Source organism: Corythoichthys intestinalis, chromosome 21 (assembly GCF_030265065.1).
Source record: "Corythoichthys intestinalis isolate RoL2023-P3 chromosome 21, ASM3026506v1, whole genome shotgun sequence".
Lineage (NCBI taxonomy): Eukaryota > Metazoa > Chordata > Actinopteri > Syngnathiformes > Syngnathidae > Corythoichthys > Corythoichthys intestinalis.
In genome coordinates, this window is record NC_080415.1 from 38,784,288 (window position 1) to 38,803,970 (window position 19,683).

The 19,683-nt window shown below is 37.6% G+C and overlaps 2 protein-coding genes across 2 annotated transcripts; one reads left to right on the forward strand and one right to left on the reverse strand.

The window, feature by feature from the left end:
- The first annotated feature begins 1,939 nt into the window (after window positions 1-1,939).
- Window positions 1,940-13,365, forward strand: si:ch211-250n8.1 (uncharacterized). Its single transcript, XM_057826288.1, has 16 exons — window positions 1,940-2,175; window positions 2,240-2,350; window positions 4,485-4,560; window positions 4,653-4,809; window positions 5,717-5,762; window positions 5,837-5,895; window positions 5,973-6,008; window positions 6,087-6,139; window positions 6,215-6,347; window positions 8,543-8,760; window positions 8,821-8,866; window positions 8,929-8,994; window positions 9,055-9,114; window positions 10,317-10,402; window positions 13,114-13,205; window positions 13,275-13,365. Exons 1-16 carry the CDS (start codon window positions 2,139-2,141, stop codon window positions 13,307-13,309), a joined length of 1,311 nt encoding a protein of 436 aa, XP_057682271.1. The 5' UTR covers window positions 1,940-2,138; the 3' UTR covers window positions 13,310-13,365.
- LOC130909610 (histone H3.3A) lies at window positions 13,361-18,424 on the reverse strand. The gene is made up of 4 exons (XM_057826293.1): window positions 18,290-18,424; window positions 17,501-17,638; window positions 14,654-14,807; window positions 13,361-13,940 (listed from the first exon to the last, which is right to left on the reverse strand). The coding sequence occupies exons 2-4, from the start codon at window positions 17,626-17,628 to the stop codon at window positions 13,812-13,814; spliced, it is 411 nt and encodes a 136-aa protein (XP_057682276.1). The 5' UTR covers window positions 17,629-17,638; window positions 18,290-18,424; the 3' UTR covers window positions 13,361-13,811.
- Between the last annotated feature and the right edge of the window lie 1,259 nt (window positions 18,425-19,683).

Genomic DNA, 19,683 nt, shown 5'->3' on the forward strand with positions numbered 1-19,683 from the left:
ACGAAAACAAGATAAATATGATCTTTTCCAGTTCTACCACGTTCTTTTTGTAACCCTTTATTTTATTTTACCCTATTTAATTCTTTGACTGCCATATGGAGATGGACTTGTGTCTTTATTATACAATCCAAAAAAGATGCTGAAATAAAAAAGTAAATATTTTCAATCAAAAAACGTCATTTCAATCATTTTTTTTCCCAACCAAAGACAAAAAGTGTTTGAATGCAAAAAATACATTTGTACAAAGCTCCTAAAGGGACATTGAAAGAAATAAAATAAATCTAATCAATTTGGTGCGCACCAGATTGCAATGTCAATTTCCCTTTTTAGGGGCTCCGTAAATTTAAGACACACATTTGAACACTATTTTCCTTTGATTGAAGTTTTTTTTTCTTTTATTGGCACAACATTTTTTGATTAAAGCAACTTTTTGGGGAATTGAATGATTTAGACAAAAATGTCCTACCCATAATATGGCTTAAATACAAAAAGGATTGCTTCAATCAAAGAAAATATTTGCGGTGAAAAATGTGTTCGAATGCAAATTTTTGAGTCTCAAATATTTTTTTGCATTCAAAAACCTTTCTATGATTAAAAAAAAATTGGGGGATTGAACTGATTTTTCTTTTGATTTTTTTTTTTTAAGCAATTTTGTTTTATTTTTTATTTTTTTGATAGAATTATCAAGACGCAAATATCATACACAAAATCTGGCCCCAACACAAAACAACTTACTTCAATCAAACAAGTTGTTTCAATTAAAAAAAAAAAAAAAAAAATTAAGTAGTATTCAAATACATTTTTTTGAGTCTCAAATTTATTTTTGCATTCAAAAACTTTTTTTCTTTGATTGCATTTTTTTCCCCACTGGTTAAAGTGAATTTTCTTTTTGATTGAAAAATATATTTTTTGACTGAAGGATTTTTTTGATTGAATAATAAAGATACAAATTTATCTCCATACTGCCGCCGCCAACCCGTTCAACTCAAAATGGATTGGACGTCTAGCGTCGTCAGTGTCAGGCAATGAGCAGCAGTGAATGAGTAAACATTTCATAAATTTTCATTAAATTTTTAAAAAATCCATCAAATTTGTATGTGTGTAAGCAAGAAAGGTTGTAAATTGTCTCTTTGTGCTCTGCGATTGGCTGACAACCAATTCATGGTGTACCCCACCCAGGGCCCATAGTCAGCTGGGAGCTAGCTCTAGCACCCCCATGACCCTTGTGAGGATAATCGGAAGAAAAGATGAATGAATGAACGTTAACTCTCCTGTTACGTCAACAGGTCAGTCTGACCCATTTTAAATTTTAACACCTCTTTTAAAGTGAAATTGTCATTTCTGATGTTTTTTTTACTTGGATGTTAAGGTTAAATTGCTCAGGTTTTTTTCTATTTCAAACATTCTAATTTTTATTTATGAAACAGTTTAACACATAATTTGGTGTGGATCAAAAATGGGTGAAATTGACTTAACTTTTTTTTTTTTAACAAAAAGGTATTTTTGGGGTATTTAACTTGCTTCTGCTTAATTTAAGGAGGGTTAGTGACACATTCTTACAATTAGATTCAGAAGAAGTTTTAGTTTCTGACATCGCATCTTCCCAGCCAAAAATGAATCAGACGTCTATCACCGTCAATGGCAGCTAATGAGTCTGAGCTTAACTTTTAGATAATTTTTTGACACTTGCGCATTCCTTGGGTTGAACTGACCCAACAAAACTCGGGTAACAGGAATAAAATAATAAATAACATTTTTTTAAAAATCATAAATATTAATAATTAATTAAAAAGTAATAACATACCGTGTAGCTTTGTTTATCAAGGGTTAAATAAACCTTTGGGCTTTAAATTTTGTGACATTTCACGACAAATCAATGTGTCTCCCGACATATTTCCTTAAAATAAATTTTGAACGTACAATTGGGGGGCGTCTTTGAACGCACCACACTAGTTGTTGTCACATTCGCCGTGCACAAGATGCCGCCACACAGGGGACGTTCTTTGAAATTATAACTTCATTAACCGTTGTGAAGGCACAATTCTAAAAAAGGAGACGTCTACAGAGCCTGCCTAAGTGCGTTTTGAGGAATTTGTTCAACGAACCGGGCGGAAATGAGCCTTTAATGACACAACAACATGGCACCCAGAGATCCACTTCTAAGTGCTCTGAAAGGTAAGGACGTCAACGGCTTCCGCCGCAATTGAATGATGATTCCAGCGCTATTTCTCCTTGCCAGTGTGCTTGTTGAACCTGCGGTCGGTTGATGGTCATACAGTGACGGACAGCAACCCTCACCTCTCCTCTTGCTGTCAGCTTCTTGAGTTGGTCCTCAGGAAAGGACTACAACGTTAGTATTGCACATACAGTGATCCCTCGCTTTTCGCGGTTAATGGGGACCGCCCGCCCCCCGCGAAAACCCAATTTTTTGGTTTGTGTGTTCAGTGTATTTTTTCAGATTTCACAGCAGTGAAAAGAGATACATATTACTTAAGACATGTTTTCCCGCCCTTTCTCCCCCAGAATGAAAAAAACAACAACTATTCTATATATATATATATATATATATATATATATATATATATATATATATATATATTAGGGCTGTCAAACGATTAAATTTTTTCATCGAGTTAATTACAGCTTAAAAATTAATGAATCGTAATTAGTCGTAATTAATCGCAATTCAAACCATTTATAAAATATGCCATATTTTTCTGTAAATTATTGTTGGAATGGAAAGATAAGACAAGATGGATATATACATTCAACATACGGTACATAAGCACTGTATTTGTTTATTATAACAATTAGGGCTGTCAAAATTATCGCGTTAACGCGCGGTAATTAATTTTTTAAATTAATCACGTTAAAATATTTGACGCAATTAACGCACATGTCCCGCACAGACAGTATTCTGCCTTTTGGTAAGTTTTACAGCAAGGCTTTTTCTGCTGTCTAACAGCGAACTCTTGTGGTCGCTTTGCGACATGGTTTATTGTCTTCTTGCCAGTTCAATATGGCTGCACGACGTCTCGGGCTGACGCCTACGTTGTAATGTTGTGCTTATATGATCCTTGGACAAGATTTGTCCGTAAGTATGGTTGTTGTAAATAATGTACATATTATGTTAGTAAGCGAAATGTTATATTTTTTGTATGAGACGCTTTTTGTTTATGTTTAGTGGACCTGTATAGCGTGCTAAGCTAACGTTGTTGCTAATGCAATGCTTGTGTACTTTTTTTTTTTAGTTTTACGACGGTCTAAAGAGGACAATGGTGTGAGGCCATTTTATTAATAAATCAGATGAAAAAGGAAGAAGTCTGATTATTATGGCGTCGTTCACTAGCTGTCTGGCTTTGGAAGAAGTCGACGCTTCGGAGTGAGGACAGCATAGACAGATTTAAATGACAGTAGAGTGAAATGCCCACTACAGTCCTTATGTACCGTATGTTGAATGTATATATCCATCTTGTGTCTTATCTTTCCATTCCAACAATTTATTTTACAGAATATATGTATAATTTACAGAAAAATATGGCATATTTTATAGATGGTTTGCATTGCGATTAATTACAATTAATTAATTTTTAAGGTGTAATTAACTCGATTAAAAATTTTAATCGTTTGACAGCCCAAATAACAATAAATCAACAAGATGGCATCAACATTCTGTTAAAGCGATCCATGGATAGAAAGACTTGTAGTTCTTAAAAGATAAAAGTTAGTGCAAGTTATAGAAATTTTATATTAAAACCCCTCTTAATCTTTTTGTTTTAATAAAATGTGTAAAATTTTCAATCAAAAAATATTCTAGTAGCCCGCCATTGTTGATGTCAATAATTACACAATGCTCAACGGTCTTACACTCCCCTTCAGTCAGTCAAAGTCGGTCACAGTTATTCTCAAAACGCATGCAGCGATCAAACGCAAGTTGAAGAAGTACGAAAGCTGTACCGCATACAAACAGGAAGGATTGTCTCAGGAGGTATTTGTTAGAGATTTCAAGGTAATTATTATATTTTTTTGTACTGTGCATGCTTTTCGAAACGTGAAAAAAATCGATGGGAGAAATTAGACGCGACGGCATTGGTGTCATGGTTCACAATATTTACGTAAAATAAATGCTAACTGCACTGTTTTTTCTTTTTTTTTTTCGGTTTTAACCAAGAATCGAGGCTATTTTACGTCCAAAACTATAAAGAATTCTGGGATTTAAGCATTTATTCACAAGAATTTTCACCAAAAAAGCTTTTAGTCTGTGATTCCACTCGGTCAGCTTTGACGGCCTCGCCAACAATGCAGGCCCCCTATTTATCAACCCCGCGCCCTGTGTCCCCTCAATACATTATGAAGTCTATGATACAGTCTTTATGGTTTTATTTTTAATTGGAAAATATATGCGATGGACTGTGGGCTTGAAGTAGCGAGGGATCACTGTAATTTTTTTGAAAGTCAAAATTTGAGTTTGTGCTTCTTTTCAGAACCAGTCCTCAGTCTGGTCCATAGAGATTACTGGCAATGTTTTGAACAGCTTCTCTGCCAAGATACCTGTGGAAGGTATATTGCAATCAGATCATCAAAACAGAAGAGATGGAACACAAAAAGTACTAAAAACCAATAAATCTTGACTAATGCCTTTGTCTGGGCAGGTTGTATACCGTGGAGTCTGCGGTGGAACAGACCAAAGCTTGTAAAAAGATGCTCTCGGCTCAAGGCCGTGGCCGCTACCTGATCCGATTGGCTCTCGGCCGCAAGACCTTGCCACAGTTGATCGCTCACCTCCTGCACACGCCCAGAATCTTGGAGGTCAGATGCATGTGCTATGAAAAAAAGTATTAAAATGTGACTCTAGACACAAATCGGAAGATAAAATCGTTTCTATTAGGGATGTCCTGATCGCATATTTTTGCACCCGAGTCCAAGTCCGAGTCACCTGATTGTGAGAATCTGCCGATAAAGAGTCCCGATCCAATACTGAAAAAAAAAAAAAAAATTCAACAAAAGTTCCAAAAATGTTATAATACTCCGCAGTTTACAGTACTTCTTCCGCTTTTTCCGGAAGTGTTAGGGCTACAGCTATCGACTATTTTAGTTTCCGATTCATCGATAAACTATTTAGTTGGAATAATCGAGTAATTGGATAAGGAATATAGACAATTAAAATAACCGAGCTGAGCCTAAATAGGTATTAAAAAAAAAAAAAAACATCAGGAACTAAGTACAAAAAAAAGAACAATTGGCTAACTTACAGTCCGCTAGCTTAAATGCTATAAAATGCTATTTTTTTTTCTTTTTTTACAATGCTCTTAACTAATTGTTCAAACACATATTCCCACAAAAACAACTAAATACACCAATAAACTAAATTACGAATTCATTAAAAAACATTAGCTCAAACAAAACTTAACAGGGAGCAGCTGGATTCAGCCATGTGAAATGAGTTATGTCATCAGGGATTATCATCATTATAACCTAAAGGAGGTTAAAAACCAAATTTTTTGCTGACCAAAAAAAAAATCTGTTCGCAAACTAGTGAAATACTCGTGCCTCTATTTTTTGGCCACAATTATTTTGTTTTTTTATAAACATTAGAATGTGTTATGGTCTGATCTCAACAATTTACCTTTCTAAAGCTAAATTGTCTCAATCTGATCTTCTACTCCTTTTAAATTGTTTCAACTGTACTATTAACAGAGACTTTCTCCCCTTTCAGTGGTACAGCCCAACCTTCTCAATTTTCAGAAATGAAGAATTTTTAGGTGACTATTTGACCTAATGATTCAATTCTGAAGCAAGTATTTGTCCAATGTCAGCACACGTCTGTTTCTTCCAGAACCGTTTATGTCTCTGCTGCTGGTTCTCTCTCACATGGAGTTCAAACTTGACTTGCAGGTCAGAGCTGTTTTTAGAACTTACTTCCTTCAATGATCTGTGAATGGTTTTCCTCACAAAAATATGTGCCTGTATAGAATTGCAGTTTTTTGGATGACAGCTGGCTTTTACCGGTAACACTACAACCACGAGTACTTTTTATTTGTTAATTATAAAACCATCTGATTAAATGATTTGTATGTGTTTGCCAGGTATGCGAAACATACGAAGTGGTGCCTTGCCGAGACGTGGGAATGGTGTTGAGGTTTGTATTTTTTGCTATCGGTTGTTGCAAAATGTCAAAAATACTGTTTTTTGACCTGATTTATCTGTGTGTCAGCTACCTTGGCGGGCGCGTTTTCCTACGGGACACGATATCCGGCAGCCAGGCAGATGTCGACAAGTTTCTCCGCCCCGGTGACGTCATTGACGAAATCAACGGCACCTGCCTGAGGAATTCCAAGAACGGGCAGGTAGAAAATTCCACTCAGACGTGCTTTGAAACCAATTCAAAATAACTAAGGGAATTTTGCTAGCGTTTTTTTTTTTTTTTTTTTTTTTTGGGGGGGGGGGGGGGGGGGGGCGATCGTCACCAGTACTTAATTTGTAAACCGGAATGAAAAGTACATATGACAGCGCAGGGAAGACGAGACGGGCACAGGTTCCGGAACATACGCAGAAAATGGTGCTGAAAACAACACGCAAATGCCCACTTGCCATGCTGTAGGACTTACAAGCCTTAATTTCAGATCATATCCATGGTATAAATGTGATGACAACAATTTACATTTATTTATACACAGCACGGGCAATTGCCCACATAACCACAGGTGGGACTTACAGTAACGTACAGTCTATCTTGTAAAACATAATTTTTTTATTTTATTTTTTTTAAAACAGAGACTACAATAAATAACGCAAACCCATTCTTTTGCGAGTTTCATCCCCCTCGTCTTCTCTGGCCTCAAAGTTCCCACCGCCTTACAAATTGTGCAGTCCAAACCCGAATTCCGGTGGCATAAAATATAGTTTGGGAGGTGCAAGAAATGGACAGTTTTGACCATTATGGAGTAATTTTGCCATGTCGTACTGAATAAATGCATTTCTAATATTTCATATTCCATTTAGCACAAGACTGTTACTTGTTAAGACCGTACCATTTATTTAGCAATTGGGGAAAAATACTTGGATAAAAAGAATATCCTGTAAAAATATTGGAATAGAGAGACTGAAACAATGACATTTTGCGACTCTCTTGGTGCATTTTTCCTCGTTCTGAATAATTCCCCCTCAATGGGCTGAATTGTAAATCGGATGAAACCATGACCCTCCTGTTGGGGACGCTAGAGCCTTATAATGATAGGCCTGGTTAAACGGCGGATTAGAAGTCTAATTTCTTGTCATCTGCGCTTTGCCAAATTGTTGTATATAGTCAAATCATCTCAAAATATGATTCTAATTCACATATTAATGCTATTTAAGACTTTTTTTTTTTAATCCTGTCGTACACACTTTAAGCTGGTAGCATCAGTTGCGCCAGTACCAATATTAATGTCTGTACTGAAATTACGTCATCGGGGAGTACAAAGAAATAACGCGCCGATACTGGGCTATATGTACTTTTGGAGTTCTACTTTCCAACCGCCAGTTGCCCTACCCAAGATGGCTGCCGGCTACGCATGGCGGCGATAAAAAAGCGCTTGTCGCTAAAGTTGGCTCCTGCTTTTGAGTCTTTCTTACTGGTGCACGATAATTATTGGTCCGATAATTATCGGTCCGATAATTGGAATTATGACGTCATCCCGATAAATCCAATAACATCTATAATAGGATCGATAATATATACTGTTCTGGCTTTGCAGTTTACACAATAGTATGGGAAATCAGATGACCATTTGCGGGGCATTGCTCCCACCTGCTGGTCAGAATAATTCAATGTACCTATTTTTTGTTACAGTAGTTTGGTTCAATCACTTACGCATTGCGGTGTCTAACGGTAGCATTGACAGTCGTGAACGGGAAGTATTTTACGTTTACTGTTACATATGGATGTGCAAAATATGTTTACTTCTGTGGTGAAGGGTCATATGTACAGAACGTCATAAGTTGTGTTGTAGAAGCCGGCCAATGCTTTAGTAGCTCAAGCTAGTGTGCTATGCTACACATATAATAGTTGTGTATATAAGTGTATTGTATAAATTGAGTACTGAATATGTGTGTTTTTCTGTTGTACTTTCACAATATTAAGATAAGTGTCTTCCCATAAAAGCAAGAAAAGACTAAGCCTTGTGGTTTATGGAAGTGCATTCATTCTTGGCTGGCTGTCGGGCAGTGCAGAAGTGAAACGCACTGTTTTGTTCATGTCATTATGAAAAATCTGATGAGATTCAAAGGCAAATCTATGTTGAATCCACCACTTTTTTTTAAACTTCCGGGTGTTCAAAAACTCAGGTTATACATTTTAAAAATTGTATATTTATTATCGGTTTTCGGTATCGGCTTTGAGGAGAAGGAAGTTATCGATATCAGTATCGGTTTCGTGCACCCCTAGTTTTTCCTAAAGTCTAAATGAAGGTATTTTTCTAATGAAAGCTACCAATGCTAAATTAGCATCTTGAGTCACAGACGGTTTAACAGTACAAAATCCCCACTCATATACCTGTTCTAGGCAGGTATTATTCTGTCACGCCTGAAAGGTTGCCCTCTGTCCATCCGCGTCGTGCGCTGGAGGGCCCAGGACGGGACAGTTTTTCGCCCTCTGATCAAACCGCTGCGGGTGCTGAAGATGGAGAACCCGAGGCTGGAACTCGGTCCCGCTCCTTGCCAACAGCCTGCCGCTCGTGACCAAAGAACTTCCACTCCAACACAGTGTCTCAAAGAGGGAAGGCAAGTCAATGCAAGAAATAGAAGCTGAAATATGTATTTTAAATACGTCTTCCCTTTCAGGATTGTGTACATTGTCCAGTACCTGGGGGCAAAAAACATCGGAATGGTAAGTCATTATTTGTTTTATGCAAATGATTGTAGAGGTTTGACAATTTGCTTTATTTTTAGTTTGGAACCAAGGAGGTGTTGCAGTACGCCATTTCAAACGTGTTGCAGGAAAACCTGCCGAGCAAGGTTAGCCCGCCACTCCCGAGCTATTCTTCCTATTTTAACTAACTGTCCTTTATTCCGCAGGAAGTGCTTTTAGATATACAGGAAACACACTTAACGTGTACAGAAAGCAGCAGTAAAGTTGTGAGTATCCACACCATGTTTAATTGCACCATTGCGGGTCAAATGTAACAAGTAGAGATGTCCCGATCGATCGGGATGATGACGTCATTTTCAAAGTATCGGAATCGGCAAAAAAATATCGGCCGTGCCTTTTTTTAAAATATGTATTTTTTAATTAAATCGTTTTCTAATTGTATTTAACGTTTCAAACATATGTTACACTCATCCAGAGTCTTTAGTTTAGGCTTAAGGTAGGGTTATCACATTTATCCCGATAACGGCGGCAATTAATTTTTAAAAAAATGTATCACATTAAAATATTTAACGCAATTAATGCATGCGCTGCACGGCCCACTCGCGCATATTGTCGCGCTCAATCTGCAATGGCGCCGTTTTACCTATATAGAGAGATAAAAGGCAGCGTAAAACGAGTAAAGTGGATTTTGGCAGCCCTTGGAGCCTTGTTTTAATTGGCTAAAGCCTTACAATCCCTCTCCCTACGATTAGTCATATCAAGGGAAGCAATGTGGGGAAGCAAGGTAGCAAATGATCTTTTTCTTAACACCTCATATTATTTCCCTATGCAGAGAAGATATATCAATTGGTAGCACTACGCACAGTCATGGTTCCACTTCCCATCATGCATTTGGGCATGGTTACAGTATCATTTACTGAAAGCTCAACAAATACACTAGATGGCAATATTTAGTCACAATATACAAAGTCACAAGTCTTTCTATCCGTGGATCCCTCTCACAGAAAGAATGTTAATAATGTAAATGCCATCTTGAGGATTTATTGTCATAATAAACAAATACAGTACTTATGTACTGTATGTTGAATGTATATATTCGTCCGAGTTTAATTCATTTTTTTCTTAATGCATTGCCAAAATGTATATGATCAGGAAAAATTATCGGGAATGATTGGAATTCAATCTACTTATGTACTGTATGTTGAATGTATGTATTCGTCCGAGTTTAATTCATTTTTTTCTTAATGCATTGCCAAAATGTATATGATCAGGAAAAATTATCGGGAATGACTGGAATTCAATTGGGAGCAAAAAAAAGCAATCGGATCGGGAAATATTGGGATCGGCAGATACTCAAACTAAAACGATCGGGATCAAAAAAACATGATCGGAACAACCCTAGTAACAACATTTCGTTCTGTGCATACCAGAATGACCAAGTATTTGAATGAATCATGTCTTTTTGTAGTTGCTGTGTGACCATCACTATCCATATGTATCATGTGTCGGGAGATACGCTCAGCCAGATGGCACAATATTGGGATTTTGTGTAAAGTAAGTATGACAAATTTGTATCAGTATCAGTCCTTTTAATGTTTGACTCAGTGTTGGTGTTTTGGACAACAATTCTTATCAGTCTTCGTCATTAGTTCATAGTTTCTGTTGATGAAAACTCAAGACTAATTTCGTCATTTTACTCGACGTTTGCTAAAATGGTTTTATTCTGTAAAATAAACCAACTATTTCAATGGTGTACTGCAAGCAAAACGTCACTTTTGCTCATTAATATTCATGACGTTACCAATTGTTGCTAGGCGGGTCAACGTCCCGTTTGTCCCTATTACAACCCTTGGCAAAAAGTATGGAATCACCAGTCTTAGACGAGCACTCATTTTATCATGTAGTACAAACTCAGATAAAAAGTTTGGAAAAATGAATTAGCTCAAAAGTGCAACTGTTTAGCATTCAGAAACACTAAAAGAAATGAGTAAAAAACATTATGGTGGTCAGGAAATGTTACTTTTATACAGCAAGTTCAGGGAAATATAGAATCATTCCATTGTGAGGAAAAAAATACATGGAATCATGAGAAACAAACAAAGAAATACCACCTCTGGCTTTTATGACAGCTGGGAGTCCCCGAGGCATGGACTTGAGTATTCTTCATCAATTTGATGCCAACTCTCTGCAGTTGCCAGATCATCCGTGCAGGTCGGAGCCTTGCTGTGGACCTTTTTTGTTCCATTTCAAAAGAACCTCAACCAACATCCAAACAAGTTCAAGCTGTCCCGCAGTCAGAGGGTACAACAGTGTCAATCTGTACTATCCGTCAGCATCTGAATGAAAAAGGACCATGGTAGGATACCCAGGAAGACCCCACTTCTGACCCAGAGACATAAAGCTAGGCTGGAGTTTGCCAAAACTCATTTCCAAACATTTTGGAAGAATGTTCTCTGGTCAGATGAGAGAAAAGAAGGGCTGCAGCTATCGAATATTTTAGTAATCGACTGAAAATTCTATCGATTAATCGAGTAAAGAGCAATTATAAATATGCATGAGAAAAAAAAACATTTAATCCAATATTGAACCATTTTCAGTCAATCAATTTATTTTCGATGTACATTGTTGGAAACAGCCAACAATTGCATCTCAGATGTGACTTTAAAAAAATTCACTGCTTTCACTCAAAAAAACATTTACCTAAAAATGTAATTACGCTTGATAACACACATCATGTTTCAATTGAATTTCAATTTGTGTCAAGCTATTTTTAAGTTCTAGTTAAATTTTAAGTTAGTCTAAACTAAGTAGTGATAGGATTTTGAGTTTTTGCAGTGTTCAAAATAAATGTATGATACCTGCTGTATTGGAGCACATTCAGGACCAGTGCTACTTGGAGTTTTATTCAGCAATGACTACTGAGCTAAAACTAATGTAGCTTTATTTTGTCACCCTCATCACTCTACAGCGCTGTTTTTACAGATTAAATAAAGCCTGTATGTAAGACACGTTAGCCACGCATCGACAGTGATCATAATCAATAGAAACCTAGCCCTCCGAAGGGCTAACGTTACACGAGCGAGTGACAGTAACGTTAGATTTATTAGCGATGAGAAGTCTACTGCTTAAAGATGGCGGATGTTTACTAACGCTGCCCAGACAATGCTGAGTGTCATTTCGCATCTAGTCCTAAATGCATGCGATATCTATGAGACGCATCGGACACTACCTGCTACCACACTAGCATCATGTGTAGTTTGTAGCAGCTGTGGTAGGCTTTTTATTTTTTTAACTGCCTTCCTCTACCCACGTGACGTCAGCGCATTGTCCCGCATTAAAAGTAGTTCGGGCAAAACGTGATGCTTAGAGCTGGCAAAATTAAACGATTCCTCGAGGTGAATAAAATTACTCAGATCAGTTTTTAAACTTGGAATTACTCAAGTATTCCTTCCAGCTTTAGACAAAAGTAGAGCTTTTTGGGAAAGGCATCAACAGTTTACAGGGGGAAAAAAAGGCCTTCAAAGAAAAGAAACCGGTCCCCTCAGTCAAACATGGTGGAGGTCCCCTGATGTTTTGGGGTTGCTTTGCTACTTCTGGCACTGGACAACTTGACCGTGTGCATGGCATTATGAAATCTTAAGACTAGCAAAAAATTTTGCAGCATAATGTAGGGCCCAGTGTGAGAAAGCTGGGTCTCCTTCAGAGGTCACGGGTCTTCCAGCAGGACTATGACCCAAAACACACTTCGAAAAGCACTGAAAAGGTTTTTTGAGAAAGCACCGGATGTGGCCAGCAATGACTCCAGACCTGAATCCCATAAAACACCTATGGAGAGCTCTTAAAATGGCTGTTTGGAAAAGGCACCCTTTAAATCTGACGTGAAGCAGTTGGCCAAAGAGGAATAGTCTAAAATTCCAGCAGAGCATTCTAAGAAACTTCGAGATGGATACCAGAAGCGGTTGTTCAGTTATTTTGTCTAAAGAGTGTGCTACAAACCATGAGGTTGCCAATACTTTTGTCCAGTCCATTTTTAGAGTTTTGTGTAAAATGAAAATGATTTTTTTTTTTTTTCCCTATTTTGTTTTTTTCATTGCAAGCAAAATAAATAAAGATATTACTACCAAAGCATTTGTAATTGCAAATCATTTTCCGGAAGAAATGAAGCATCATCTGACTGAACTGCAGGGGTGGTGCCAATACTTTTGGCCACCACTGTACAGATTTTGGAAACGTGCAATTAAATTCAACTGTGTTGTCATTCCCAGAAACAGCCCACCTGAAACGAGCAAAAACTTCAGTTGCGTGGTGCTGAAAGCGGGTAGCCCCGAAGAGTGCGAAGCTATCGTTTGGCGTATTGGTAAGTCCTTACTCAACATACTCCCAGTTACAGTAAATCAACTAAAAGGTGTCATCGTTTCTCTTGCAGCCACTGGTTTCAAGCATACAGAGTGGTTTGTATAAAATTGCTGTAAATAAACAAATGTAATCAATAAAATAAATAAGACCAAAACATCTACTCATAAAGAACTTTAATAGAAAGACGTGACAATTCTCAATTATTAAAATGTAGCTGCCAGGTTTTGTTCAATGATGGGAAACAAAGCAGTCCGTAAAAATCAGGTCTGCTTCTTGCACCAAGTGTTGTGAAACAGTAGTGAAGACAAATCTATTGGGCAAGCTGCATTTTTTTTGCTGAAATATTAACACGAATGGAGGCCATGATCCACAAAAACTTGGGAGGAGGGGCTCTGATGTCATCGAATGTAGTAACAATCCACAGAACAGGCAAATATTCCTACGCAACTACCCATTAGCTTGTGGAATGGTTGACTTCTAAAGTACGATACAAAAGTCGTAAACGCATAATACCCGAAAAAAAAAAAAACAAGTCCACAAAAAAAAAAAATCGTTAAGTATGATAAATAGGATTATTTGTCTTGAAACGGTAGTGCCGAAGAGGTACTTAGGCCCGTTCTCCCCTTATCCTGCGGGCCAGCTGGATGTCTTTGGGCATGATGGTGACACGTTTGGCGTGGATGGCGCACAGGTTGGTGTCCTCAAACAAACCCACCAGGTAAGCTTCGCTGGCCTCCTGTTGGGAATAAACAGTGGCAAATTAGCCCCAAATACGTTTATATTAGGGCTGTCAAATGATTAAAAATTTTAATCGAGTTAATTATAGCTTAAAAATTAATAATCGTAATTAATCGCAATTCAAACCATCTATAAAATATGCCATATTTTTATGTAAATTATTGTTGGAATGGAAAGACAAGATGGATATATACATTTAACATACGGTACATAAGTACTGTATTTGTTTATTATGACAAATCAATAAGTTGGCATTAACATTATTAACATTCTGTTAAAGCGATCCATGGATAGAAAGACTTGTAGTTCTTAAAAGATAAATGTTAGTACAAGTTATAGAAATTTTATATTAAAACCCCTCTTAATGTTTTTGTTTTAATCAAATTTTGTAAAATTTTCAAACAAAAAATAAACTGGTAGCCCGCCATTGTTGATGTCAATTACAAATTGCTCATGGGTGCTTAAACCCATAAAATCAGTCGCACCCAAGTGCCAGCAGAGGGCGACAAAACTCCAAAAAAACACGTAACAAGTGGACATTGCACTTTGCTGTCATTTTAATCTGTCTGAACGGGGCATGTGCGTTAATTGCGTCAAATATGTTAACGTAATTTAAATTAATTACCGCCCGTTAACGCAATAATTTTGACAGCCCTAGTTTATATGACCAAAACTAGTGACTTGCTCTGTAAAGGATTAAATGTTATGTACCTGTAGAGCACCAATAGCCGCACTTTGGAAGCGGAGATCGGTCTTGAAGTCCTGGGCGATCTCTCTCACCAGGCGCTGGAAGGGCAGCTTGCGAATGAGCAACTCTGTAGACTTCTGGTAACGACGGATCTCCCTCAGAGCCACGGTGCCTGGCCTGCAGAAACATCACGCGAGCTCCTGTGACTGTGTCTTAACCATTTCATCTCAAGTCATGCTTTCAAGTAGGGTTGCACTGGGTTTCCCCTACATCTTAGAGATTGTGGCACACCGCCACACCAAAATAAAAGCAGCCATGCCTTGCAAATGATTTTTTAAGGCCATTTCAAACTAGCGACAGTAAAATGTAAAGGGTTCAGCGGCAACTAGGCCTGTACAATACATCTTTAGAACATAGTCATCGCAATGTGCGCAATAGTCCTATCGCAGGACGTACAATGGTTTTTTGGAGTTTTTTAGCTTATCAAAGCAGCGAATGTGCAGAGCCAGTGTCTGGATCCCTTTTATCAGAGCTAGGAAGAGAAAAAATTGTACTCAAGAGTAGCGTTACTCATAGACTTAATTCCCATTGACGTGACACACTGTCATTCTTCGCGTCACACCAAGCCAAGCCGCAGAGCTTCATTTCGCAATAGACAGCCGAAGACGGCACATGCTCTTTCCAAGCCAGATTTAAGCTTTCATTTTTGGAAGAATCAAAAAAGCTTTACCGCATACAAACTGGAAGGATGGTCTCAGGAGTGATTTGTCCGAGGATTCAAGGCAAATATTTTATTTTGCGCACTATGGATGCATTTTGAAATGTTGTCATTTTAATTGTCAATGTCCCTTTGGGGGCACCGTAGTTATGGGTTATTATCGGCCCATAATGGCAGTTATGACGTCGCACCAATAATTCCGATTTTATTGCAATTGGCTAACTTGCAGAGCAAAAGTCCGCTTGCTAAAATGCTATAGAATGCTAATATTTACAACCATTTGCCAATTTGCATAGCAAATGTCAGCTAGCTTAAATGCTAATGTTTACAACAATTGGCTACATTGCATAGCAAACGTCCGCTACCTTAAATGCTAGAAATGTCCCGATCAAGCAGCATCCGATCCCACCATTTTCAAAGTATCGGAATCGGCAAAAAAAATTTATCGTACATGCTTTTTTTAAATATATATATATATATATTTTTTTTTTAAATTAAATAGTTTTCTAATTGTATTTAGCGTTACAGACATAATCTGTTACTCATCCAGAGTGTTTAGTTTAGGCGTAAGGTAGGGTTATCAGATTTATCCCAATAATGGGGGTAATAAGTTTTTTTTTTTTTTAATGTATCACGCTAAAAAATTTAACGCAATTAATGCATGCATTGCATGACCCACTCACGCACTGTCGCGCTCAATCTGTAATGGCGCCATTTTACCTATATAGAGAGAAAAGGCAACATAAAATAAGCAGAGTGAATTTTGGCAGCCTTTGGAGGCTTATTTTAATTGGCTCAAGCCTTACAATCCCTCTCCCTACGATTAGAAATATGGGAAGCAATGTGGGGAAGCAAGGTCGCATTTGATCTTTTTCTTAACACCTTATTTTATCTCCCAACGCTGCGAAAATATATGAATTGCTAGAACTACGCACAGTCATGGTTCCACTTCCATCATGCATTGGGGCAAGGCTGCAGTATCATTTACTGAAAGCTCAACAAATACACTAGATGGCAATATTTAGTCACAATATACAAAGTCGCAAGTATCCGTGGATCCCTCTCACAGAAAGAATGTTAATAATGTAAATGCCATCTTGAGGATTTATTGTCATAATTAACAAATACAGTACTTATGTACTGTATGTTGAATGTATATATTCGTTTTCGAGTTTTATTCATTTTTTTTCCAACTGCATTGCCAAAATGTATATGATCAGGAAAAATTATCGGGAATGATTGGAATTGAATCGGGAGCAAAAAAGCAATCGGATCGGGAAATATCGGGATCGGCAGATACTCGAACTAAAACGATCGAGAGCAAAAAAAACATGATCGAAACAACCCTATTAAATGCTACATATTGCCAATACTTACCAGATTACAAGATTAATTTTATTTGTTGATGTCACTTTCGGGGTGCCATAGTTGTGGATAAATATCGGCCGATAAATGTCAATTATGATGTCACAGCGATAATATCAGTTACCGATAATGTCAATTATGACGTCGCACCAGTAATTCAGATTTTGTTGAAATTGGCTAACTTGCATAGCAAAGGTCCACTAGCTAAAATGCTTACAACAATTTGACAACTTGCATAGTAAATGTCCACTAGCTCAAATGCTAATGTTTGCAACAATTGGCTAAATATAGGTCGATAATAGCAATTATCACGTCCACTGATAATTCAGATAAAAATTAATAATAATGCAATATGACAATTATCTTGATTTAGCTTCCAAATGTGCGCAATCGACGCAGTTTTGTCCAATTTTGCGCGGTCTCTAACCCTCCTAAAAAGGTATTTGTGCAATTAACTATTTACTTTGTTAGCTTTAATAATATGTAACACAGTTTAGATTCTTTACTACCAGTTCACATTTAACGTGAAAAAAAGTTTAAAATTTTATACACATCTTAATAGAATTATCGGCTTTACATGAGGAGATTATTATCGGTATCGTTGGAAAAATGCATAATTGTACATCACTGACCTCATTTGAGGATGTAGAAATTTTGTATATTCTTTCAAAAAAATTTATTGGTACGGCACTGGCTGATACTACACAGCAAGGAATTGGTAGCTAAAAAAAAAAACAACTAAAAATAAAGGATCGGTGCAACACTACTTCCAAGTCACGTTACCCACCTGTAGCGATGGGGCTTCTTCACTCCTCCAGTAGAGGGCGCGCTCTTCCTAGCCGCCTTGGTCGCGAGCTGTTTTCGTGGAGCCTTACCTCCGGTGGATTTACGAGCAGTCTGCTTTGTACGGGCCATTTCGTATTACCTACAAGTAAACAAACACGCATTAAAGCCATGAACTCGTATGTAAAAGCTCACAGTTCGTAGAAACGGGGTAAAGCGCTTAGCTAGCACGTTAGCCTGTTGTAAGCGCCCATCCCCCTCTCGACTAACAACAAGGAGGCGTCTGCTTTAGCGTCGACATACTTACCAGACCGAAAACTAAAATAAACTTAAACACGCACAGGGGCTCCAAAAACACGACAAAACCGATTCTAGTTAGTCACGTGGCCTATAAACTGGGCCCCGCGCGTTTTTCTCCGACTGGCGCCAAAGTGGCCGCCATCAGCCACAGTTAGTAGTCTTCGCCATTTTCATCTCTTTCAACCCCCACTCGACATTGCGAATTATCGTAACGGATTTATGTTACCGGGAATTACCCTCACAAACACCCGTTTCATAAACAGCAAACATATTTGTGATAATATTCATCTTACCAACCACCAGGGGTGAAAGAACACTTGTGAACGGTTTTAATTTGGAAACATAATATAAACGGTCCCATTGTCCTTGTTGGGGTTACCACAAACCTACGTACGGTGCGTCAGTCTAACAACAAAGCGACACGAATAGCCGACATATCACTGTAAAAAAAATCAGTTTCGTATAATAAATGACGAAAATATAGAATATTTACCTCTGTGGCGTTGGTTGTTGTTGGAAGAGAGCGAGCTATTTGGTTAGTATGTCACGTTCACCTCGGAAAACGATCAATGCTGGATACTGGATAGTCGCTTGAGGCCAAGTATTAATAGTGCTCCGTGACGTCATATCGCCAAAATACTTTGCGCTCATTGGTGCACTGTATATCATGGCTCCACAGAACAGCCAATAAGATGCATCAAACACTTTACATGGATATCACTTTTTGAGAACTAGATGTGTAAGGCGTAGTCGGCGGCCATCTTACAGCAGTAAACTTCCCTGGCGAACTCTGCAACAGTGGATGTAAGGCGAGTGCTTTTCTCCAGTAAAATGCTCTTAATTTAGATAAATCTTGATTATCCAACGCTTCGGTTTTTTGTCTGGATGTTGGACACAATAAATAATTCTTTTAAGTAAGAAATTAATGTAATACACCCAAGGGCGTAGGTTTGGTCTCAACGTTGGTAGGGACGATATAACAGCATAACCTGCATGTACGCATTTTGCTGGGGACGGGACATTAATAAGACTAAACAGATTGGGTGAAAGGCAGTCAGGGCTACTTTTCTCTCCAACAAGAACCTAATTAATTGATAGGCTTGATGATTGATGCAAAACAAATCTGTATTGACCTATGCGAACTTTCACATTGCAAATGTACAATATAACGTCTTACTCTGATCATTTTTATTAAATCTAGTCAAATTTCATCTTGTTTTGTGTTTAAAGCAGGGGTCCCGGCCCGCATCCACATTTGGTCCGGCCCCCCGAACAATTTGTTTTTTTTCCAATAGTGTTATTTATTTCCTGGCTTTTTTTCTGTAAAGAACCGAGAGAGGGTTATTATATTTTATTATATTATATTTAGGGCTGTCAAACGATTAACATTTTTAATCGAGTTAATTACAGCTTAAAAATTAATCAATCGTAAATTTTCGCAATTCAAACCATCTATAAAATTTGGCATGTTTTCGTGTAAATTATTGTTGGAATGGAAAGACACAAGACGGATACATACATTCAACATACTGTACATAAGTACTGTATTTGTTTATCATAACAATAAATCGACAAGATGGCATTAACATTGTTAAAGTGATCCATGGATAGACTTGTATTTCTTAAAAGATAAATGTTAGTACAAGTTATAGAAATGTTATATTAAAACCGCTCTTCATGTTTTTGTTTTAATAAAATTTGTAAAATTTTCAAACAAAACATAAACTAGTAGCTCGCCATTGTTGATGTCACTAATTACACAATGCTCATGGTGCGGAAACCCATAAAATCAGTCGCACCCAAGCGCCAGCAGAAGGCGACAAAACACCAAAAAACACAAGTAACAAATGGACATGACTCTGAGCTGTCATTTTAATCTGAGCCGGG